We start from the raw sequence: 23,582 nt of genomic DNA, 5'->3' as shown, positions 1-23,582 counted from the left end.
CGCCACACCCAGGGGGGGCCGATAAGGGGACGGGTTTCCTTTTGCTAACAGTAATTGGTGTTTTTCGAACGGAATTTTCACACATTAGCGGGTCGCGTTATGAGTTCGAGGAAACACATTATGTGGCGTCTACTTCCCGCCGGGGCCACAGCCGGAGCCCGGAGCCATTAGTTTGCAGCGGTTCTGCTGAATGATCATACTTTCTCGGCCTCGGTCGGGAAAGTTAGGGCCACAGTAGGCTCCGCCAGAAGTATACAGTGCGACGACTAAGTTCCGAGAATGAGGCTATAATAATAAACGAACCGTTTCGAGGCAAAAGTGGAGCTCCAGTTAGAAGTGTTCGCCGAATACCGGAATTAAATTACCACACTCTGTGCCTCACGAGCACGAGACCGGTGTAGGGCTTGGTATGCGACCTATGGCGTCTGGCCTGGCCAAATAGTTCCATGTGGTGCCGATGAGCGCCACGGAAACTAATAAAAAAGTTTGCCTGAATAATGTGAACGAAAGTGAAAAGAAATAGGCATCACATTTATTTATTTGTTCATCTAATTTGTTCTCCTCTCGTTTGTGTTGTTCTCCGTTTTCCTGAATTACTTTCCATTCTTCGCTGCAAGTGTAAGAAAGCGGCCAATGTGCGTTACAATTTTTGGACTTCTTCAAACTTTACCCTTTTCGTTATTATGTGGCCTCAAAGAAACCCTGGGTGGTTGCGTGACGCATCCTTAAACACTGTCAGTGGCTGAATGCGGACAGCAGAAACAAAAACCACGAATCCCATTAGGACTTGTTTTATGGCATCGTTTAACCACAACAGCAGAGCTTTGGCGGAAACGACGGCAAAAGTGTTGCGCCTTCCTTCTGGCCCTTCCGTTCCGTTCCGTGTTCGCTCCTGTTTTACGACCCCAGACGGCACCTTCAACCTCTCGCTTAACCTAGAGACACGGTGGTTCACGTCGCATCGTTGTTCTGCCTTCCTATGACATCATCAAGCCTTATGCTCGGCTCGGACTCGGACACGGTTCTCGGATGGGCCACAAAAGGAAGACTCGCCAAGGTCACGGAGCCTTCACCTGCGCGATCGCGCGATTGGAGCTTCTTCTCGCGACTCATTCGATCCCCGCGAGCGCTGACATCACTTGATTTGAATTCGCTACGCGTTGTCCGCTCTTTGGGGTCCCTTCGGAGCCGCGCAATGTAACAGTTCGCACGCCGTACAATTCACAACACAATTGAGCATTGAAGGTTCGCGGTGGTTGATGAATCAATCGGGTCGACGAAATGACGTTTGAAAGCGTTTGTAACCGGAATCGTGATCTCAATCCCGACCCGACACCTAATGAATCATACTCATCCACGCTTCCTTCGGTTTTATTCTTTGCAGATCCATCCGGTGGGAATCAGGGTTACGTCGCACCAAGAAACCGGAACCCTAAAGGCGATGACACAGATCGCTGGACGTGTCGGATCGCTGGACGTATTCGTTTGTCGGAGCGGGCCCACTAGGGACCATTGAGACGACCTCCCTCTGTCTGCCAAAAACCGACCCTAGTTGGGACCAAATCTCTCCCGGCAAACATCCCGCCTGGAAGGGAGGATCCAGTCTAGACTACCAAAAAGGACAGACCAACAGACGGCGGCGGTGTCAGTTCCCAGGCCCAGAACCTTTACCCTTTCACTGTACGGAACGTGTCAGCGTTCAGCGTCAACGGCCCCAAACTGAAGCTCCCAAACGTCATCAGAATGCGTCGCAACTGGCTTCTGCGCTGCAGCATCCTGATCAACGTGGCGGTGGTGCTGTACATCGGCAGCCACCTGCTGATCGGCAGCGGCAACTTCGCCATCGGTCCGGCCTACATCATTGCGGACGAGGTGCTGAAGCAGCCGGCCGCTGCCGCCCAGTACAAGGCCTTTCTATCGCCACAGCAGCAACAGCAGCAGCAGCGGTTGCTGGCGGAGGCCGAGCAGCAACTCTACGACCAACAGCAGCAGCAGCAGCAGCAGTCACCTCAGCAAGGACACAGTAGTTTAGTGTTAAAAATTCAAGAAAATGGGGTAAGTTCACGCGACCGGCCTCCCCGAGGTGTTTGGGCTTCTTAATTAGGCTTACTGCTCTTTGCTTGCCGTGCTTGACACATCTCTCTGGCAGTCGCACCGGTGCAATATGAAACAACCGGCGTACCAGCCACGAGGCTGGTACGCGTGTGTCCGTGGGCTTGTTAGATTGGGGTTCTTTTTCCTTTTTTCGGGGGGGTACACTCTCTTTGCCGCCGCACATTAAGCCGGGTTGCCGGTGCCGGTGGGGCGCATTAAGATGGCGAAATGACGGTCTCGGAATCGTGTTTCGAGCGCCGCGGTGATGCAGTGGCACGTACGCAGCGTTAGTAGATCGTTAATGGCAGCGAAAATGAGTAATGGTGTCGACCATCCATCCAGCACGCGTTTGATGCACACGGATGCTGCAATAATGCCGCGAGGCCCGCGAGAAGAAGCCACCGTGTTTGAACTTCAAAAGTTCATATCTCTCTTGGCGTCGAGTGCTTCGTCAATGTCCGCAAAGAGAAATGCCCGTCGAATCACGCTCGAAGCTTTCAACGGCGGTGTTCAGATGTGATTTATTTTGGAGTTCCCTCACGAACGGCCGTTTGGTTTACCAATTTAGATCCTGGGCTTGGGCTTTGAATTTTTGACAAATATTCTAAATCTGGCGCATATTGTTTTGATAGCTTGTTAAACTCACAGAAAAATGTTTGACCAAAAATTAGTGAGATTAGCAAGGGCGGCAATTAATATGCTTTGAAGGTCCTTGAACTTTCTTGGACTAAATTTCATGAAGAAATGGTTGGCCACACCGAACGAATCACAAACAAAAGCTTGACCATAATTTGGTGACATGGATCTTCGCATGAGTAAATATCCCAGTAATTAAAAAGGGAAGGAAACGCTCAATTAACAATGCAGCGAGCAAACAGAATCCAGAGAACACCGGGAACACCGAAATGACCAAAATTTTTGGCGGCCAATTAGCGAACTGCGTTGCAAATAATTCCGCGCATTTACGACCCCATGTCTATGTCGCGCGCTTCGTGACCATTGGCTCACAGTCGCGCCGCCGCCGTCGTGCCACCAAATCGAATCTCGAGTTCCGAGAAGCCGGGAAACCGGCAGGGAAAATAGCACAGCGAAGATTCCCGTTGCTTGCCCCGTGCGCACAAATTCGCACAAAACCTCAATCCGCGCGGGCCACAGCTCTACGCAGATTGTGTTCCTCCTCCACCGACATCCATCGACACGTTGTGGACACTCGGTGGACTTGGTGGACTTTTGGCCCGCGAACTTTCTTCGCGGCGCCGGCGAACGGTGTGTGTGCTGTTTGTCACTTGTATTTACCGTAATGCTCTTGGTACATTCTTCGGAACAACTCCGACTCGCCGTCGACTCACCGTTGTCGGTGGACTTAATTTTTCGATGCAAACATTGGTCCGACGCGCTGCATCATCGTCTCGCGGTCGTCATGCAAATAACCCCGTGACCAGCGGTGGCCAGGTGAACGCCGGCGGAGTGTCCGGCGGCGATGATAAATATTTACTCCGACTTCACAAGATTCCGCGAACACCGACGACTATCAATTATGCAGCAGCAGCCACGGTAAAAGCAGCATCGGCGTAAGAGGACTCCAGCGGGGGCTCTTCGGCCGGCCGGCTGGCGGAATTAAGCTCCGAAGTGTGACATTCGCGAAATGTGCCAACAACGCCGTGTCATGCGGGGGGCCGGTGCGAAGAGAATGATGATGAATTCGCGAAATCCAACTCGCGCGGTTCTCCACGCGGGTTACAAGATGTTGATTTGGACATTAAGTCCTCTTGCCCTGGTGGCCGCCTCTCCGGCGTGGCGCCATCCGCAGTGTCCGGGGACCGAGGAAGATCCGGGCTCACGTCGATGACGATACCGAATTCCTGCGGGAAGTGGGCCGCAGTACCGATGCGCTGACATGACTTCATAATTTAATCCAATCGAGAGAGACAATTTAGGTCACCAGCAATGGACCTACGGGTCCGTCGGGGAGGTCAGCCAGCCAGCGTATGGCACTATGATTGATGTAACGCTTCTACGCTTGTGATTGCAGATCGGTGTGCCGGAGGTGTCCCAGCAGCGCCAGCTGGCCGCAGTGATACAGCAGCAGCAGCAGCAGCAAGAGCAGCAGATACTGGAGGTGGTTCGCGATGTAGATAACAGTAATCTTAACGTAGACGATAGTCGCTTCGATGTGCCAACGGAGAAGAGCACCTCCCGGAAGCTGCCCGGCCCCGATGTGCTCTATCAGGACGGCGGACCTCCGGGGCCCGCCGGTGGTGGCGGTGCGGTGGCGGGAGTGATCAATGGCACCGACATCTTTTCCACCACCGCATCGCTGGATTTCGATGCCAAGCTAAGGTAGGTGCCAACCACCGTTCGGTTCGGAGTGACCAGCATCTAACACGGCACACCCGTGCCCCCTCTCCCGCCGCCTCTGCAGGACACTGCTCAACTGTCACGACCGGGACTACGAGCCGTACATCGCCCAGCGGGGCGACTTCTGGGTGCTGAAGAACTACATCCGGGCCGAGCACGGTGAGCTGCGGTGCCACGAGACCGTCAGCTATACGACGCACGCCGACTACACCTTCCTCGACAATCTGGTACCACTGCTGGAAAGGTAAGTCCCCCGGTCTCCTGGTCCACGGCATTCACGGCTCACCCTCACCCGTCTGTTCGTTTCGTTTCTTCCGCAGGTGGAACGCACCAATTAGCCTTGCGCTGCACGCGCCGGGCACGGATTTTGTGCCCACGATCAATTCGATTAAGTATCTAAGAGACTGCATACCAGAGAGTCATTTAGTGCGACAGTTTGTCACATTTCATATTTATTTTAGTAGTAAACATATTCCAAAATTCGTAAGTATGCCCCGAGTCCTGCCACACGGCGCGTTAAACGAAAAAGAACCGCAACAGTGGCTTATCAATTGTTGCGTGTTCTTTTTTTTGTTAGCGCGTACTGTGATTACGGTCCGAGCGGAACACTCAACACTCAGTTTCCTTTCCGTCGGCAGGTTCCTAAACACAATCAAGTATTAGACACGCCGTACAACTGCTCGCTGGCGGTGCCGTACTTTAACGTGTCCGCCGCGCAGCTGTACAAAACGCAGAAGAAGCTGCTCTACCCGGTCAACGTCGGCCGCAACGTGGCCCGCGACGCCGCGATGACCCATTTCCTTCTAGCTAGCGATATCGAATTGTACCCCAACCCGGGGCTAGTGCATAAGTTTCTCGAAATGATCGCCCGGAACGAGCCGGTGCTGCAGCGCAAGAATCCACGGTAAGGGAACCCCCGGGTGGCGTGAAGCACGCGGACAGAATGTGTTTATGTTAACCCCGAGCCCCTTGTTGCCATTGCAGAGTCTTTCCACTGCCGATATTTGAGGTAGATAATAATTCACCGGTGCCACGGGATAAGGCCGAGCTGCAGGAGCTGCTGCGCTCCGGCAAAGCGATACCCTTCCACAAGCGGGTCTGCTCCAGCTGCCACGGAGTGCCCCGGTCCAAGGAGTGGATAGCGGCCAACGAAACCGACGGTAAGGTGGTCGACGGCATACGGCCACCGATTTCGCATCTCATGCACCGATCGTATCGTTACAGATTTGGGCGTGTTTTACATTGGCAAACGGATCGGATACTTTGTGCACTGGGAACCGATCTACATCGGAACGCACGCCGATCCGCACTACGACGAGCGGTTAAGTTGGGAGGGAAAAAGTGATAAAATGACACAAGTAAGTACCCGGTGGAAGGGATGCCAGCCACAAGCCGCTTTCTGTGACACTGCATCGTCCTCGCTCTCTCTTTTTTAAGGGTTACGCACTTTGTGTGCTCGACTACGACTTCCACATACTGGACAATGGCTTCCTGGTGCACAAGCCCGGCATCAAGGTGCTGAAGAAGGACCCGAAGCGTGCGATGCTGGCGGCGAAAACGAACCAGCTGATCAAGAAGATCATCTACCCGGAGCTCCAGGTCATGTACGGCACGCGGAAGGGCTGTGCCGTATAGCTGAAGGGGAAACAACATTAGTATAAGGCCAACGATAGTACTAATGGTAACGATACTGGTGGTGGTCCTGGTGGTGGTGGTGGTACTAGAGATTATGCTATTCGGGATCGTCTGGGTGGTAGACGTTCGCGGACCTCCCTGCCGTCGCTCGGTTCCTCCGGCTGGGCCCTATCGGCGGCAGTGCAGTCCGGGGTGCCCGTCTACCGCCCGCACGTTAGTAGCCGTCGGAAGAAGGGCAAACCGAAGGGCTACATCCGGCGCCGGCGGCGCTGAGGCGTGCCCGGGTGTGTTCCCTGACGACGGCCCCTTGTGTACAGGGTAATCCAACGCACGGGATGGGGGGGCTGTATTTCGTAAGACGTAAAAAGACCGGTCGGTCATTGGGGCCCTCTACAGACAGTGGGGGCCACTGGCCACAATCAATCGATGCTCGATGGAAGTGATATATTTACTAAGGACGCTTTAGTTACGAATTTTGTGTTACTTTAAACGATAACAACTGAACCCTGGTGATAGTGGCAGGCAGAGCGACGGCCTTGATCGTGTAATCGTGAACTCATAGATGTCCTTCCACACCGCCACCCTTTGTTTCACAACACCCACACTGGTCCGTGTTCCGTTCAATGCACACAAAACACACGGCAAAAAAATTCACCCGCACTGGATGCACCCTAGAGACATAGTCCTTCGATTGGATGTACATGTTTGTGTGTGTTTCGATGTGGATAAAATCTCTTAAAATTCGAAATTTATGTCTATATCAAACGATCTTGAACCCGCGAAGGGGACCACTCCGCTCACCAAAAATGCAAAGGCAAAACAATGTGGAATTACTCCTCCTAGGTGCCGTGCCCAGGTGGGGTCATACAGAATTTAATCCATTCAACTCTTCAACAATCCATAACATAACATCGCTTGTTATTTATTCACCGCCGCCAGATTCGGTGCCACAACGTTCACCACTAAGAGATAATGACGAGGTGAACAAGTGTACGGAGAGCTCACCCAGAAGAAGCATAGAAGCATAGTTTGGTAGACATTTTATAAAGAGAGGCACATTTTACATGAAACTCACACAGCCCGTGACACTGGCGACAAGAATTCACAAGACCAAGCACTGAGCAATGATATATACTTGCAAAAATTGTCTGCAAAACGGATCGGTAGATGAGCTAAATGACACTAAAGTAGTAAGTTGCCAGTACACTCCCTTCTTCGACACACACACACACACACACAAAGAGCCAAGAGTTATCGAACAAAACCGCATGATATTGTTTTTCGTACGAATTTGCAAAATCTCGCATCACTATGCGCCAACTGACAATTATGAATATTGGACTGTTGAATCTCGGCAGTAGTAGTAGCAGAGAGGAGCCTCTGTATTATACTTTGTTTGCTCGACACGGACACTGTGCGTAGAGCCGTAACCTATTTGCTATAAGCAGCGTTAGCGCGGAGTAACATTAATACAGAAAACAAAACACTAGTAACATATCGAGCAAAAACCCGAACAAGTAGTGTGATAACATACCTTATGCATGCTTTCTTCTCTCTACGATAGAATATCAAAGATTAGCGTTTCTTAGCGTTTGCGTTTCGTAAGCTAACACATTTTATACTCTCCTGACGCTAGTCTGTGCGGCATTGTTTCGTTTGCACAGCAGCGAATAGCAGACACAAAGGTGATCTTTACCTTTTCACGGACCGGAAATCTCTATCTCTCTCTTTATCTCAATCTCACGTGAGTAGCATGTTTTAGTTCATGTCTCCATAGATAAGTGCCTTATTCGTACTGATGTATGTAAAACACACAACAGGAGAGCAAAAAAAGTCACACTCATACACGACCGATCACGATGGAAATGGTAGCAAAACACGATCACTGGGAAGAAGTGAAGAAAACTATACGAAAACGATCACTCACAAGTCGGCAACAAAAAGACACTAAAGTAACGTTCATGAAGGATTAACAATCTTATACAGATTGCGGGATGAAACAAGAATCTCACAAGCAAATCGTACTCGTAAATGGCGATGCCAGAATGTAGCGCTGTTCTCTCTCTCTCTCTATCTCTTTTAACAATTCGCATTATCTCGTAGCAGGACGCACGCATTATTGCGTATCTAGCGCATTGCGATTGAAGAAGCAAACAAAAATAGAGAATATACTTTTAAACACCACGGAAGCAATAGGTTAAACTAAGTTAACAAATTACTTTAGGGTAACGGAGGAAGAGTGGCATCGAGACACTACCGATACCGGTTGCTTCACTTTTCATCCACCAGTTGACTACTAGATGCACTGGTAGCTCAAGAAAGGTAACACAGTTTTACTAGCGCCCCTAGAGTTAGGATTAGGCCTAGTCAGAGTAGCCCAGGAACAAGGAGAGCAGGTGTTACGTTGTAAGAGTACCTTTTAATTGTACATAGTTTGGTTTTGCCAGGTTTCTCGCTTTCACCCCTAGCCTCTGAACCCCTAAAAAGACCCCTCAGTTGCGCCTGTGTTCGCCGATTTCGATTGTTGTTTTATTGTTTGTTTGGGCTTGTTTTGCGTTTGTGATCCTGAATCTCACTTTGCCACCCTTAGCACCGAAGACAAACGATCGTAAACGACGCGAGAGGGGATCGTCCACAGGAGCAGCGATCAGTGTACAGAGTAGGAAAAGTTTAACAAATCCGAGGAAGAGAGGAACGACGTGTAAAGTATTTGCGTAAAACGATAAACACCGTAGAAAGGGAAAAGCGGAACGCGGTGCGGAACGTGAGTGCAGCACGCAGGATCGGCACACACATACACACGCATGCAAAACCCTGGAAGTAATCGATGTATTTCCATAGAAGTGTTCCTTTTTCACATAAAAAAAGAGAAGAAAACAGTAACCGTTGCGTTTTAGAACTCTTGCAACCATTATTTCGCTTATGATGACACGAGAAGTAGGCTGCGCGACGCGCAGTTGGTTGATTCATCGGACCCGGACCCTTACCTGATTCCAAATGATGGCAATAAAACCTAAAAACTGCTGGTTCACTGCCGACCGATTGGATACATCGGTCTCGGTTGGCTCAAATTATCTTATCTTATCTTATCGCCCGAGCCAGTCAAGCCGCGACGATGGGTTTACTGCCACGATCGGAGCTTGTTTGCCGTCAGACCTACCGTAACTCCGGCGCGTTGCGAATGTGCTAACTTCAAATCAATCCGAACGGCAAAACGGTTGCTCGTTACGAAGTGTGTATGATCTGGTCATTAGAAGTCGTGGAGTGTTAATCACCGGTGAAGGTACCAGGCCAGGCAGCACCGGCTTCTTGTCGTCTGCCGGTGGACCAGTTCGGATCGGAGGTGTTTTCGTTGCACAGGATGACGGGAAACTACAAAGCCCTGAGGGCGAACCATGAGGATGTCTGGCAACGGTCTGCGTTACTGCGCACGGTGCTAGTGGTGGTGATCGTGTTTTTCGTGCTATTCTGCCTAATGGGCTACTTCTATCGGCCGGAAGTGGAAGATAACACTCGGAACCAGCACCAAGACCAGGACGAGGCTTCCCACGAAGCTCTGCTGAGTCGTCTCAAGTAAGTATTCGGTGGGAGTTTCCCACTCCAGAAAGCACGTGCCATACGCATATCGGCAGCTGATAGCTTATCTCAGCGAATGACGTCTGAGGCCAGCGCGGCGCCATTAATGGGAGTGTTTTGATGAGTCACTGACCAAGTGCCAGTTTCTAACTCCGCTTCGCTACCTACTGTTTCAGGACCATACTGAACTGTCGCACAGGAAGTCCACAGGTGCCGTGGATTGACTCGGAGGTACCGTGGATTGAATCGCACGGTGGCTACTACCTGCTTCGAAACTTTGTCCAGGCGCTAGAACACGTTGAGTGCTACGAAACGGTAACGTACACCACACACGGTGACTATACGTTCCTGGACAATCTGATACCGTTGCTCGAGCGTTGGCCGGCACCGGTCAGCGTTGCACTGTACGCTCCCGGAGACGATCTCGATCGGACGGTCGACCTGATCCGTGCCATGCTCAACTGCCACGTACGACGTCTGGTGGTCAACCGATACGTAAGCATCCATCTGTACTTTGACTTCGAGCATCTACCACCGCACCCGGTCAGTCACTACCGGGAGTTGATGGCGGTACCGTACCAGTGCGAAAACGCAACCCGACTGGGAGGCGAGAGCTTCCGGAGAGCGCACAACCTCACCTACCCGGTGAACGTGGGCCGCAATGTGGCCCGGAGCTTAGCCACGACACACTTCGTACTGGCGAGTGACATCGAGCTGTACCCGAGTCCGAACTTTATCCCCATGTTTCTGCGCATGATCGCGCATCCGTTCTATCAGTACACCCTGCACGGTACTCCGTCCGTGTACGTACTGCCCGTGTTTGAGATCGCTGCCGGCAGTGCGGTGATCGATGGGATGCCAGAGAACAAGGCCCAACTGGTGGAGGCGTTGGGGCGCGGTGATGTGATCAAATTCCATCAGGACATCTGCTCCAACTGTCACACGGTGCCCGGCTACGAGCAGTGGCTGGGTGTGCTGAAGGATGACTACACGATGGACATCCTGACGAAGGGGAAACGTGAGTACGAGTTCGCTTACTGGGAACCGATCTACGTTGGCACCAACCGTGAACCGGAATACGACGAGCGGTTGAGCTGGGAGGGGAAGGCGGACAAAATGACGCAGGTGGGTTACGCAGCCGAATATGACGCTGGCTGTGAAGCCTTTCTAAACTCCTTTTCTCACTCCGACAGGGTTACATCATGTGCGTCATGGGTTACGACTTTTACGTGCTCGACAATGGGTTTCTGGTGCACCGGCCGGGAATCAAAACGCCGGAAGAAGCGAACCGGCCACCGCAGCAGGCAGAGCAACGATCCTTCATACGCGAGACCATTCGCGAAGAGATCACCACACTGTACAATACGCGAAAAGGATGCAAAATCTAGGACGGACCGAAGTTGTGGTAGACGAACGTGTTTAAATGTAATGTAAGAGTGAGCAGCTTCTAGTCAGCGTAACAGGAAAACAAAATGCGCGATCCGCAATTTTTGTTTTGTGGTTTATTCACATACACACACACATACACACACAGTATAGTATTGTAAACGGAGTATTTAGTGTTGTACCTTAGGCGCAACCCGTCACGTTCTCTACGCCATCGCACGCGTTGATCAGTTCGTTGAATGCCTGGTCCCGGCCACAGAAGTTCACCCGTGGCCTGTCGTTCACACACAGGAAGAACTTGTTGCAGTCGTTAGGTGCACGGAAGAAGCGAACCGGTTGCACCAAGTCGGGAGACTGCGGGGGACACCTGAAGCCAAGATACGCTTCCGCATCGCAATCCTCCACCAGATCGGGCCAATCGCACTGATAAGTCGCCGAGTCGAACGCCAACCCGGCGGGACAATCGAGCACGTAACCGGTACCGCCGGCACAGTTAATAAACTGGCCACAGTTTGCCCGATCGCCAACCTTGTAGTAACCGAACTGATGCGGACAGTCCTCCGTCGGAATCGGGGGTTGGGTGCGCGATCGGCTGCCACACTCTACGTCGATCGGATACTGGCAAGGATAGGTAAACAGGGAAGCCTTCTCGTTGAATAGCAGTCCATCCGGGCAGAGTTGTCGTTTCGGTTCACCATCCTGTAGAGAGAGCAGATCCGTGTGATCAAGGAGCAAATACAACGATCGACCGTACGATTCTTACCACACACTCAATGTACGCGTCGCACTCGCCTGACACGGGAAAGCGGCCATTCTTCTCCGGACAAGACTGGCTATGTGCTGTGTGTGGACAGACAAGGACAAGAAGGGTGATTTTCGTGGAAATAAAGTAAATATGATGTTGAAAGAATCCTATTTAACTACCCGTACTTTGTTTCTATGGAAAGAACCCAAAATCGGATCGAAACGAGCCTCCTAATCGTCAGCCATAAGCGTTTCGTTTAATTCAATCATAGAATTTGCCGCCGAACACGCTCGTTGTAAGTTTGAACGATTGTCCACCAGGGCCACGCGACCACACTGCAGTTCGAATGCCAATCGAGCACTGCGGGATCACCGGCACTCCATTCTGACCTTTCGACGAAATGTGCCGCTTCACTTACAGCACGCTGAAAGATCAAAGGTTTCGTCCCCATGTGGCCCCCTGGATCGCCAAAATACGCGTCGCAGCGGCAGATTCCAAATCGTGCAAATGTTAACAGGTTAACAGCAGTTCACCTTTTCGCGAACACAACATTTGTCCCCGTTACTCTTCGCTTGGTCCGATCGCTTACGAGGCGGCATGATGGGTCGTTTGCAAAGCCCATCAGTCTATTCGCTCTTGCGATCTGCTTATCGGATTTACATGAGGAAGCCTTGCGATCGTTTTATTGGTATACCAATTACCGGTTTTTGGTAAAATTAGCAAACTCGTGCTATTTACGCGTACCTTTGTAACATTTTCAATGCCATCGGCTCACTCAGCGGATCACAGAAACCAAAACTATACGACCGCTAACCGAGCTAACCGGAGATATGCAGAGCGATCGGAGCTGCAGACCGAAAACCCGCGAAGCCGACCCGTCGTGTGTGGACAGCGTCATCAAGGGCCAAGAAAAATATAATGGTTCCGTTCGAACACGAGCCATCTTCCCGCGTTCCAAGGTGAACCGGGTGGGAATTCAGATGAATCAAATCAAACAAAATATGTGCGTTCGATGCGCTGCTCAGCCTTCCCGTTAAGCTACGCAGCGAGCGTGTCCTCACTTGCAGGCGGGTTTTCTTGTGGCAATGCATGTCGTAACCTTAAGATGCTTCGTAATTGTGCAACAGCACCCACAGATGACCGCGCATCTCTTATCCCGCGGTTTCGTTCCATCGCGAAACGATTGTCACTTTCGCTTTTCATTGCGCGAGTTCGGTCTTTCTCTCCCGTTTTCCACACAACATAGAAACGCCCTTGACACGAATCACAGTCACGATAGGTAACGGTTTAACTCCCCCACTCGAAGCCGGGAAAATTACGGTTACCAGCGCGTTCTCAATAATTACCATGATAGAATAGCGCCGATATGCAAAACACGACTAGGGCTCCCGTGAGTCTACCGTCTAACGACATGGTGATTTGATTTACTTTAAACAAGAGGTAAGAAACTCCGTTCCGTATTCGATGGCGGGTGAATCGAAACTGCGAACGAACCGATCGAAGATGATCTTCTCCACAGGTGATGGTGGAATCTTCTCCCACCGAGCGATCTGCGAGTCAGACGAAGGTGCGCCAACGGCTCATCAGCTATTCATGGAGACATTTATTTGCCGCCTTCGTCGTCATCGCCTACGACGGTTGTTTTTGTCGCGTGGGCCCACAATCTTCTCATGTAACGTGTTCCGTTTCGCGCTCAGGTGTTCGCCACCAGCGCGCAGTGATACATGCTGAACGCTGGACAAATTTTAAGAATACCCCGTTTTAGAATATGCACCCAACTTTGGCCACGTGCGATAAGATCCGTTGATGATGGAAGCAACAGCGTGGGGCGTACGAGAAATAGTCATATGTTGCGGCAAAGCACCGTTCGAGACCGTCCTTGACATTTTCACTCTCGAACGCAGCCTCCAACGGGTTGGCCGGTGGGGCCAGATGGGGCTTTAATAGATGGAGGCTATTTTGGGGCGTTTAGGGGCCATCTTTTTTTAACACTCTCCGTCGTTCGGGTGAATGAGGCGATATTTTTAAATAGGTTACGAAGATTTGCCCTTTTAAATAATAATTAGTGAATCATTTGATTCGCATACGCATCAAGCAATATAATAAAACAAACTCCGTAAAAGCAGGAGTCAAAGAATAACAAAAATCTCACAAAGCTCGCAGCGAAAACTGACAGCACGAAGCGAAAGCTTTAAAGCATGGAAGCGCACGTGAGCTTTTACTGCGACAAACTGACAGAACACATCACACTCACACACTCACCATTTGCCAAACAGGACATTTCTGGAAATTTAATAAAAACTTTGCCATGGGACGCTATACGCTTGAAGAGAGCTGGGAAATATTGAAAACCTATTTCCAAAGTGGCGAGTCTCCGACTCAAACGGTTCGCAATTTGAGAAAAACATTTGACAAAAAAAATCTGCCAACAGCTGGCTTTGTGGGTAAATTCGTGAAGCGAGTTCGTGAAACTGGCATGTTGGTGGATAAACCATCCGGTGATCGAACTCGTCGCGTGCGATCGACCGAAAATGTTGCTGCCGTTGCTGAAAGTGTACGCGAACAACCATCAACATCAATTCGCCAGCGTTCCCAACAATTGGGCATGTCGCGCTCTTCTTTGCAGCGAATTTTGCGTGAAGATCTCGCTGCTGCACCAGCAGAACGGCAGACCCAGAACCAGCAAACGATCAACAATAAGAACCGAACGACGCGCCACCGCTCGGGAAAGAAAAAGGACATTGTGAATTGCCCGACACCCGGCAGTTGATGGCCCAAATAAAAGATTTCTTGGCCCGGCCGCAGAAGTGTTCACAGCTGAACATTGTGACCGAGTGCCATTTCCATGTTACTCACCCTAGAATCTGTATAAAAACCACGTATTTATACGAATAAAATCAGAATCAATCTTGCATTCGTACGGAGCGCATTTGCGTTGTACTCAGTCTGCCTCCCAGTAAAGAATCGAGGTTGGTCCTCTGCCCAAAGCCCAATCTGAACTTTCGAAACGTTCTCAAGATGATGAAGGAAATGCATGGTTTTAAAATGCGCATTCTCCGTCTTGTCGTTTTGTATCGTTTGGAATTTTGATGATAATAAATTATTTTCAAATGGCCTGTAAAATGTTTTGTTCCGAACCGTCTGCCTCGGGAAAAGGCCACAGGTGGCGCTGCTGTTTTGATAGCTGTCAACACACGCGAGCAACTTTTTGACAGCGCCTAGTGTTGGAATCGATTTCGAACGAATTAAATCATAAACAAACTAAAACCTTCCGTGACTAGCAGCAGCAGGAGTTGTGATAACGGGTGAGGCGGTCTAGTGGTCGTACTATCAGCCAGTGCTAGTGGTTGACCGTTTCGCCTTTCTGTTTCTCGGCTGGAAATGCATTCCCTGGCGTGTAAGTGAACCCTGACCACTTTCCTTCTAAAAAGTTCGGCTTTGTTTTGTTGTGTGAGTCCACACACTGGTGATACTGTTCGGGATTGCACGGTTCCACCGGAATCAACGGACCGAAGATGCCGAACGCAAATCAGGCAGTGGCAAAACAGCCACCGTCCATCGACGAGATGTACCAACAGCAAAACTTCTACATCGGCCTCGCACTCGCCCTCTCCAGCAGTCTGTTCATTGGGTCGAGCTTTATAATTAAAAAAATTGGTCTGCTCCGGTTGTCGCGCGTCGGTTCGGTGCGCGCCAGTGCCGGAGGATTCGGTTACCTGCGCGACTGGATCTGGTGGGCCGGCCTTATCTGCAGTGAGTATACATGAGATCGTGTGCAAACGATCGTGAGTCACTCGACAAACGCGCCACGACGTTCGTCTAATTAATTGATAACGATCCGGGCCTAACTCTCTCTCTCTCTATTTCTCTCTTGTCAGTGGGTGTCGGAGAGGCCGCAAACTTTGCAGCGTACGCGTTCGCACCGGCCTCACTCGTGACGCCGCTCGGGGCCCTCAGCGTCATCGTGGCCGCCGTATTGGCTTCCAAATTCCTCAAGGAGCGGCTTAATCTGCTGGGAAAACTCGGCTGCTTCCTGTGTCTCGTCGGTTCCACCATTATCGTAATTCACTCGCCGAAAGAGGGTGAAGTGGAAGATCTGAATCTGTTGATGGACATGTTGCAAGAGCCAACCTTCATCACCTACACCGTGCTCATCCTGTCCCTGGCGCTGTTCATCGGTTGCTGCTGCGGACCACGGTACGGTCATAAGCACGTGGTCGTTTATATTCTACTCTGCTCCGCCATCGGCAGCCTTACGGTGATGTCGTGTAAGGCACTGGGCCTTGCGCTGCGTGATACCATTTCCGGCAAATCGAACGATTTCGGAATGTGGTTGCCGTACTTCCTGATCTGCGTGACGGTGGTCTTTGTGGCCGTGCAGGTCAACTATCTCAACAAAGCGCTCGACATCTTCAACACGAGCATCGTGACACCGATCTACTACGTGATCTTTACGACGCTTGTCATCACCGCGTCGGCGATCCTGTTCAAGGAGTGGCGTCACATGCGCCCGGAAGACATCATCGGCGATCTGTGCGGGTTTTTCGTCGTGATCGTCGCCGTCATACTGCTGAATGCGTTCCGCGAGTTGGACGTTAGTCTCAGCGACGTGAAAGGTATTATGCGACCGAAGCGGGAGCTGCTGGTCCACAAGAATGGTTCGTCGTACGGGGGCGACGAAGACGAACGGGGGCCACTGAAGCAGCAGTACGGAGGGACGAACTATTTAAATGTGTAGCAGCCATGCAGCAGAGGGATGAAGGCCAGGTTTTCTAGGACTTTTAGGAGACACTTTTTGTTCCTCAGGAGATGGTTGACGGGTAGGTTATTTAACGGACGCGGGTTCGGCCGGATGTCGGGGATGATTTGAGATTAGCTAGGGCGTGAAATGAGACCAAAGTGTGGCCAGAAGGGCGTAAGGGCAGCAAAGCAAGGCACTGGAATCTGACCATAGAAACATAGACATATATTAACGGTAGCATTTTAGGCCAAAACGGTTACAAAACTGACAGGGATTTTTGTTACTAGTTAAGAACGAGGAGCATCGGTTCCTTATGAGATCCATTCTGTCTTTCAAAATCGTTTGCACCGATAAAAAGATTTTTTCTAAATGATACAATAAATGAAAAGGGCTTAGAAATATTACTGGAACTTGTTAAATATTATTGAATAAATTCAAAAAAGTTTTCGTTATTTGTCATCATGTTCAACAGGATCGACAGGCAAAATTAAGGACTCATGAGACGACCAATGACACATTGGTGTCCTAATATTCGTATATTAAGTAGTTTTTAAAGTATTACGATTTTCATGAAGCTAAACAAACACAACCACTGCCGTAGCCCTATCCGGATATCTGCTAACAACCCTAAAAAGATCAACCAGCCTTCACTGGCATTGTCACTTCCAAGAGTTTCGTGGAGGTGTCGAACTTTGCCTGCACCAGATTCGGGTCGATCTGGCAGTCAACAAACATATCGAACAGATAGCCCTTCTTGCGAGCCTCCAGCAGAATGCGATCTTCACCTACATCGAGCGTGATTTCGCTGGAAGAATCCTGTTGGTAAGGGAAGCGCGGTCAGACTCGGTTCACACGAAACCAAACAAAAGCAAACTTACACATTCCGGAAGGTGGAATTCGCCAATCAACCGCTTCGCTCGACCCATCGTAGGTTCGCGAAACAGCTTACACTCCGGTTTACGGGTGCTCGCCTGCGATATTGCCAGCTTCGTGGGATCGGGGACGTACTCCGGGGTTTCGGCAGTGGTGTGGCTCGTTCGGATGCTGTTCGTTTCGTTCTTGACCGTTTTCATCGTCGATCCCGAATCGATCTCCTCGATGAGCGGTTTCTTGGTCGGTTTGTCACCTTCCTTCAGCTGCAGCAACGTTTCCTGGTCGGCCTCCGACGGGTTCGGGTAGCTCTCCAGCACCTGCCGCACGTCCCGGTTCTGGATGTTGTGCGGTATGAGCCGATCCATAAACTTTTTGTTCTTCAGAATGCGAAAGTTGGTCTCGTCGAGCGCGACGCGATGCTTGTCCTCGACGCCATCGAACAGCACCGTGATGAGAAACTCACGCAACAGTCCGCCGTTTTCGATGCGCCGATAAAAACCATTATTGATGGCAATGTCACACACCGAACAGTCCTTGTTGCCTTTGTCCACGATTTCCCGCGGTTCGCTGATGCTCATCGGAATCCGGAATCCGCTCGGGTCACCGTCATTCAGTATGGCGATCAGTTCGTCCTCGGTGATGTCCCGCGGGGCCGGAATACCGTCCGTTTGGCACACATTGATGAAGAACTTCCGCTCGGTGCCCTTCCGGAACGCTTTGATGCAGAAGCCTTTCGGTAGAAAGGAAATGGTTAATATTGTCGGGTGCTAAAAGTAGTACAGCATTTTTTTAAATACTACTTTAAATGCTCTTCCATAACCCCTTTTTTGTCCATAGTTAACCTGCACACGAAACGTTCAGCTAAAATAACATCATCCTTTACAAGTTTGCCACAAACGCACCCATAGTGCTTGGGGCTTTTCTCACTACAGTTATCTGACTGATAACGCCGCCGTTACTTCGAGTGCCAGTGATGAAAAAGCCGGCCGCGGTTAAACAGTTTAATATGTACCCATGTGAAGTTGAAATAAAAAGCTCACAAAGTGAAGTGGTTACTAAAATGCCAAGCAATTTTAGTACGAAAGACCTTATTGAAAGAGAATTGAGGTGCTAATTTTCACTAATGGCCGTAGCCCGAACTAGTTCCCATGGATAATTAATCATCCCCAGAGAACACACGACGAATTCCGCCGGAAACGGTACACGGCCTCCCAGAATGGTGGCGGGTGAAGAATCCTATCGCGACAGCTATCTCTCTCCAGAGCCAACAATAGGCCATACAGTGGAACCGTTCAGAAGTTCAGGTGACAGAGAGCGCAAAAGCGCCGAAAGAACATGACTCGACATCATTTTTGGGCCGCGCCGGGTGCGAGGTTGGTGCTGCGGTGCGCCAACCAACCAACCAACCAACCAACCAGTCGGAGTGCATTATGACGCCATCGGTGTCGTCACCGCGGTTTTTTGCGGGTTGTCCAATGCTCGCCGTTGAACGTTATCACCACCTCCACCTAGTCATCGACACGGAAGAAGCCATATCGCTCCCGGCACACGATCGGATAACGGACTAGCACCCACTCGGATTCAAATTACGAGTTCGGGGAATAGTTCCAGAACAGTCTGTGTTTCGTACAAGGACCCGGAAGCATTCCACCTGCTGCCTCTGCCTATCCACCGGATCCGGCCGATCGATGAAACGTAATCCTTTGACCCGTCATCCATCCGACGAGGGAGGAAAGCGAAAGTGGAACCTAACAATCATCAACAACATGATGATGCTGCCGGCGTGTGAAGTAACGCAGCATGGTTTCGTGACGCTGTGTTGGTGGCCGAGGGCTGTTAGTGCGCGTGAGATAGTCAGCACATGCTGATGGTGACGATGACGGTAACAACGACGATGATACGATGATGATGCTGCTACGCGACCCGAACCACCCAATCCGTTCGGCAGTTCAGTTTGTCGTGGAACGTCGCTCGGTAAGCAGCGTTTCGATTGTAGTAGGTCGTGCAAAGGACCAAGTAGTACAACAGTTACTACCCACAATCGCCTACTGTGTTTTCGGCCTGAAGTGAGAGCGGTTTGTTTGTGTGCGGCAAAAGAAAGTATCACAATGTAAGCAACGATCCTTCTATCCTTTTTGAGTTGAACGGCTGTACTTTGTCCTATTTAGTGCACGCCGACCGGCGACCGGCGCGGCTCCTTTCAAGTGCAAGGTCAACAAACACGAGTGACGTCACGAGGGGTGCCAATTTTCTTTCTCGTCGATCGCACCCGTTCATTGAACTCGATCGATCATCACGGGGTGGTGTGATTCATTCTTCGGTTCGTGATTGCTTTGAATTCGTGGATTCAGTGTTGTTTCTGAATGAGTACCGCCTGAGTGCGTGTGTGTGCGTGATTTTCCGACCCGATCGGCCGGGTGGCAGCAATATTGTGCAATAGCAGGACACCCCGTAACTTTATCCAATTTCACAGAATGGCGAACAGAACGGACCTCAAGCCTTTAACATCTCTTCAGTGTGGGCAGAAGGCTGTGGGCATGTGATGGAGATGGAATCAATTAAAACCATTGGCCACTTTACTGATAATTGGTTGGTGGCCACGAGTGGCGCTCAGGAATTAGAATTCCTCAGCCGCTAATCGAAACGTGATTGAACATTGTGAGACTCGAGCGATGATCGAAGATGAATTAGCTGTCGGTCGAACAACAACAACAAAAAACGGGCCAAATTCCCTTGAATTAACAGAATTGCAGTGGGGCCATAGGAAAAAAAAAGCCAACATCATTTAGCGATCCCATCGATTGCATGATGTTGCGTGCGCGGTATGCTGCTCTTCCCGCCCGATGAACGATGTTTACTTTGATGCTTCGGCCCGGTAACCGCACCATGATCCGTTCTTCCGTTTCTTCGCCAACCGCTTCGTGTACGAAGGTTAACCAGTTGGCGGAAAACCATTACTTCCCCGTGTCCATGGAGCCGGTGTGTCGTTTGAATCACAGCACAAAGTGGTATCAAGCTTCAAAAGTTCGTTATTTGCCAATCATACAAACCCGGGGCTGTTTGCCTGTACGAACCTCAGCCAGCAGAGCGCGATCATCGCCCCAAAAGTGCTTTTTGGCGGTGAAAAAATAACAGACGGAACCGGCGGAAACATTCGTCACCAAATTACCATTTTGCCATGTGGACACGGAATGGAATTGCAATCACCACCCTTTTTGGGACCGATACTAGCGCTTAGCAGCAGTAGAGGCATTTCAAAGTGGGAAATCCACTTGTGGAAAAAAGTGAATGAGATCTCGATGGATGGAGCGGCAACACGAGTCTACTTGTGGGACCGGGGAAGTGGTGCACTAGAGAGCACCCAAGCGGATCATTCGTGGTGAACCAATTATTGCGTAACCGGTCATTGTCGGGAGGTGATCATCGCTCGAGAACTGCAGCCCTACGAGCTGCCATAAACGGCTGCTGCACTGTTGATAACTAGAAAGCACTGCCTGACGGATTTGCAACTATTCGACGACACTTCGCGCTACGAGATAGGGCCAATGTGCAAGTCATTTCCCTGCATGGTAACCAACGTTCCAGAATGCGGCAGGCAAAACCATTCTTTACACAAAGAATGTTGGAGAAACCTACGTTAACAAGTGGAGCCGGCAGCGGACGCGAAATTAGCAGACGGTCGATGAACCTTTTGAATGAATGTGATTGTGTAGAAAAATTTGCATGAATTTGTTTAGCAAAATTACCAAAAATCCACTGCCCTTTTATGGTCACCGTAATTCCGGCGTACATCTGCCGGAAAGACCGGCTGTGTGGCGGTGATTTATTAAATTCACGTACGACAGATCGCAAACAATGCGTTCCCCGTGAGCTTTGGTGTGCGTAGGCAACGAGGGAACTAACATTATGAGATAGCTCCGAATAGGAACCGACCCACAGCACTGCCACCCTCTGTGTACCCTGGCAGCGGCCCCGCAGTACATCACAAACATTCCAGTCCATGGTCGCACTAAGCCGACAGTAGTACGATGAGCAGGATTTTATGATTACTCTCGTGCAAGGTCCTTACTCTGCCCTTCGTTAGTGGCCGTCCCGCAATTGTGGCATTCAAAATAGATGGTGCTGATTAGCTTCACATAAATGAACGTTAACTTGAGAACCGATCGCCATTACTTTTCGCCGCCGAAAAAACACTTCCAACGACACAAACTTGTTCTCAAACTAAACACGCAAAGCGAACGGACCTAAGGAAAAGGAAACACGAAACGAAGCGCGAATCTACGGTTTTAGCGGTTTTTAGTTGGGGCGGCCTCACCCAAAGGGGTCCGCGAGTCAAAGGGGTGCTTATGTGTGGCACGCGACGGCGACGGCGACGGCACACAAATATGTGGCGCAGCGGAAGCATAGCGAAGAGGAAAAAGATGATCGTGCCGAAAGCCGACCGACACACGATGACTGGCAGTTTTGTGGGTTCGGAGATCCGCGTTTGCCGTCACCTTCGCGCAAGTGTTTCGCGTTTCTCTAGCTCTTCTTTCGCGGAGATACATGACGGATCGTGATCTTCCGGTGGGGCCTTGTTGTGCAAACATGTTAACGGAGCCGTTAGGCTCCATCGAGGAACGACAATGTTCCGTAGTGAACGTCGATCGACAGCCTGTCTAGGGGGGCGGGAGGACGACAATCAGCGACCATATGTCGCCGTGATAAGGGCGAAGTGTTATCAGTCGTAGGCCACATCTTGTGTACTGCTGCTTCTTTGCGTTACCACCGAACGCACCATTTCGCGCTCCGCTTGATACGGAATCGAATGTCAACCCGACGCGTGTGGCAGCCGTGTCCTATCGATTATTTTCAGTGCTTGGCAATGCATCAGGAACAGCGAAACAATCGCTTGTGATGACGTACTACCGCGATGATACACTGATAGTTGGGCATTGAAATTCAACGAGAGTTTGCAAAGAGTGATGGTCCTTTTTAAGAGATCAGTTGATCGTCGAGGCATTCGCAGTACTTTTTCACCAGAAGGGCTTTAGAAGAACAACAACCTGCACACCGTTTTGCCCTTAATTTTATCTTTCTATTTCTATTTATTCACCGATAAGAATTGGGACCACGAGGTGAAAGACTTGGCGTTGAAACATTAGCGGGTTGGAGACACTGGAGGAGACACGGAAGATGAAGACGAAGAAAGATGGTAGAAGCACTTATCACAAAAGTGCATTATTCTATTTTGAATTTCGCACATACCGCAGCTGATAACACTTGATTAACGAAAGCACTTGGAGCTGTTTGAAAACATAATTCAAAAACATTATAAAAACGAGATAGTGCGCATCAATAAATCAACAGTAGCGAAATTTGCATACCAATTACAGAAGCGTAAACATTCGATTAATACCGCGTTATCGGACTGCGATTTTCGGCGAGCTACGATTGGCCAGCGCCATATTCTATTAGACCGCATGATTTATGGAGCCCTCGGTCGAATAATTCCCCCCGTTTGATCCATATTGCAATAAACTTACCGGGTGCTGGCTTGACAACCTTTGAGCGGCCGCTGCTTATGTCGTCGGCAAGTTCCGCGACCGGGGCGAAGAAGTTTTCCAGCTGTTCTTCGGCTTCATTCTTGCGACAAAGAACGGAACGCAATTAGCACCACACATAACTGGCTGAAAACCGTCAATAAATGTCTTACCCGAACGATTCGTAGACTTTTGTCCAATCCGGAACCATCCAGAAAGGTGCTTTTCGACGGTTGACTCATTTTAGTTCACCTTTTTACGATCACAAACCACCAGACACATGGGGAGCAAACAGGAAACACGGTTTTCACGACCGCAGCACAACATTTGACAAAAGGGGTTTGTTTGGCGAAACGTCAAACTGCCCGCGAGAGCGAGTCCGCGAAATTTGCTCTCTCGCGAGACGAGGGAACTCACGAATACCGGCGATTTACCGGCAATGTTGCGTGCTACAATATTCTACCCCTTAACAAGATCAAACATGATTCAGCGATGATGCCGTGTCACCGTAGCTAAACTGAGTTAGTTTTTATGAACTTTTTTTCGATTACCCCAAACAGAACCTAACGGCGGTTACCGGAAAGTGGTGAGTTACTTGTTGAGCGAGCTGTCAAATCGCCGTGCGATTCTCTCCGTGGCCTGCTGAGCACGC

The 23,582-nt window shown here is 50.2% G+C and overlaps 5 protein-coding genes across 5 annotated transcripts; 3 read left to right on the top strand and 2 right to left on the bottom strand.

Moving 5' to 3' along the window:
* Positions 1–1,563: 1,563 nt before the first annotated feature.
* LOC128275392 (beta-1,4-glucuronyltransferase 1-like) lies at positions 1,564–8,961 on the top strand. Its single transcript, XM_053013874.1, has 8 exons — positions 1,564–2,055; positions 4,127–4,434; positions 4,517–4,696; positions 4,773–4,935; positions 5,091–5,356; positions 5,437–5,612; positions 5,677–5,810; positions 5,890–8,961. Exons 1-8 carry the CDS (start codon positions 1,744–1,746, stop codon positions 6,085–6,087), a joined length of 1,737 nt encoding a protein of 578 aa, XP_052869834.1. The 5' UTR covers positions 1,564–1,743; the 3' UTR covers positions 6,088–8,961.
* Positions 8,962–9,334: 373 nt separating this feature from the next.
* Positions 9,335–11,913, top strand: LOC128271602 (beta-1,4-glucuronyltransferase 1-like). Its single transcript, XM_053009194.1, has 3 exons — positions 9,335–9,660; positions 9,840–10,788; positions 10,857–11,913. The coding sequence occupies exons 1-3, from the start codon at positions 9,449–9,451 to the stop codon at positions 11,049–11,051; spliced, it is 1,356 nt and encodes a 451-aa protein (XP_052865154.1). The 5' UTR covers positions 9,335–9,448; the 3' UTR covers positions 11,052–11,913.
* Positions 11,121–13,266, bottom strand: LOC128271603 (protein obstructor-E). Its single transcript, XM_053009195.1, has 3 exons — positions 13,141–13,266; positions 11,813–11,889; positions 11,121–11,748 (listed from the first exon to the last, which is right to left on the bottom strand). The coding sequence occupies exons 1-3, from the start codon at positions 13,205–13,207 to the stop codon at positions 11,233–11,235; spliced, it is 660 nt and encodes a 219-aa protein (XP_052865155.1). The 5' UTR covers positions 13,208–13,266; the 3' UTR covers positions 11,121–11,232.
* Positions 13,267–15,095: 1,829 nt separating this feature from the next.
* LOC128272730 (magnesium transporter NIPA2) lies at positions 15,096–16,921 on the top strand. Its single transcript, XM_053010596.1, has 2 exons — positions 15,096–15,547; positions 15,673–16,921. The coding sequence occupies exons 1-2, from the start codon at positions 15,310–15,312 to the stop codon at positions 16,530–16,532; spliced, it is 1,098 nt and encodes a 365-aa protein (XP_052866556.1). The 5' UTR covers positions 15,096–15,309; the 3' UTR covers positions 16,533–16,921.
* A 140-nt stretch (positions 16,922–17,061) lies between these two features.
* Positions 17,062–23,241, bottom strand: LOC128272896 (PIH1 domain-containing protein 1). Its single transcript, XM_053010781.1, has 4 exons — positions 23,104–23,241; positions 22,934–23,033; positions 17,414–18,138; positions 17,062–17,351 (listed from the first exon to the last, which is right to left on the bottom strand). Exons 1-4 carry the CDS (start codon positions 23,170–23,172, stop codon positions 17,172–17,174), a joined length of 1,074 nt encoding a protein of 357 aa, XP_052866741.1. The 5' UTR covers positions 23,173–23,241; the 3' UTR covers positions 17,062–17,171.
* Between the last annotated feature and the right edge of the window lie 341 nt (positions 23,242–23,582).

The sequence above is a fragment of the Anopheles cruzii genome, chromosome 3, assembly GCF_943734635.1.
Source record: "Anopheles cruzii chromosome 3, idAnoCruzAS_RS32_06, whole genome shotgun sequence".
Taxonomy (NCBI): Eukaryota; Metazoa; Arthropoda; class Insecta; order Diptera; family Culicidae; genus Anopheles; species Anopheles cruzii.
The sequence above is the reverse complement of the archived record's forward strand: the minus strand, read 5'-3'. Positions and strand labels throughout refer to the sequence as shown.

Excerpts from the sequence above, each read along its gene's own strand:
- LOC128275392 (XM_053013874.1), top strand. The coding sequence starts at position 1,744 with ATGCGTCGCAACTGGCTTCTGCGCTGCAGCATCCTGATCAACGTGGCG. Across the intron at positions 4,697-4,772 it reads CTGGTACCACTGCTGGAAAG|GTGGAACGCACCAATTAGCC; the intron begins GTAAGTCCCCCG and ends TTTCTTCCGCAG. Across the intron at positions 4,936-5,090 it reads GTAAACATATTCCAAAATTC|GTTCCTAAACACAATCAAGT; the intron begins GTAAGTATGCCC and ends TTCCGTCGGCAG.
- LOC128271602 (XM_053009194.1), top strand. The coding sequence starts at position 9,449 with ATGACGGGAAACTACAAAGCCCTGAGGGCGAACCATGAGGATGTCTGG. Across the intron at positions 9,661-9,839 it reads GCTCTGCTGAGTCGTCTCAA|GACCATACTGAACTGTCGCA; the intron begins GTAAGTATTCGG and ends CTACTGTTTCAG. Across the intron at positions 10,789-10,856 it reads AGGCGGACAAAATGACGCAG|GGTTACATCATGTGCGTCAT; the intron begins GTGGGTTACGCA and ends TCACTCCGACAG.
- LOC128271603 (XM_053009195.1), bottom strand. The coding sequence starts at position 13,207 with ATGTCGTTAGACGGTAGACTCACGGGAGCCCTAGTCGTGTTTTGCATA. Across the intron at positions 11,890-13,140 it reads ATCGGCGCTATTCTATCATG|CACATAGCCAGTCTTGTCCG; the intron begins GTAATTATTGAG and ends GTCCACACACAG. Across the intron at positions 11,749-11,812 it reads ACGCGTACATTGAGTGTGTG|GATGGTGAACCGAAACGACA; the intron begins GTAAGAATCGTA and ends CTCTCTCTACAG.
- LOC128272730 (XM_053010596.1), top strand. The coding sequence starts at position 15,310 with ATGCCGAACGCAAATCAGGCAGTGGCAAAACAGCCACCGTCCATCGAC. Across the intron at positions 15,548-15,672 it reads GTGGGCCGGCCTTATCTGCA|TGGGTGTCGGAGAGGCCGCA; the intron begins GTGAGTATACAT and ends CTCTCTTGTCAG.
- LOC128272896 (XM_053010781.1), bottom strand. The coding sequence starts at position 23,172 with ATGAGTCAACCGTCGAAAAGCACCTTTCTGGATGGTTCCGGATTGGAC. Across the intron at positions 18,139-22,933 it reads GGTTGTCAAGCCAGCACCCG|GCTTCTGCATCAAAGCGTTC; the intron begins GTAAGTTTATTG and ends TTCTACCGAAAG. Across the intron at positions 17,352-17,413 it reads AATTCCACCTTCCGGAATGT|GATTCTTCCAGCGAAATCAC; the intron begins GTAAGTTTGCTT and ends CCTTACCAACAG.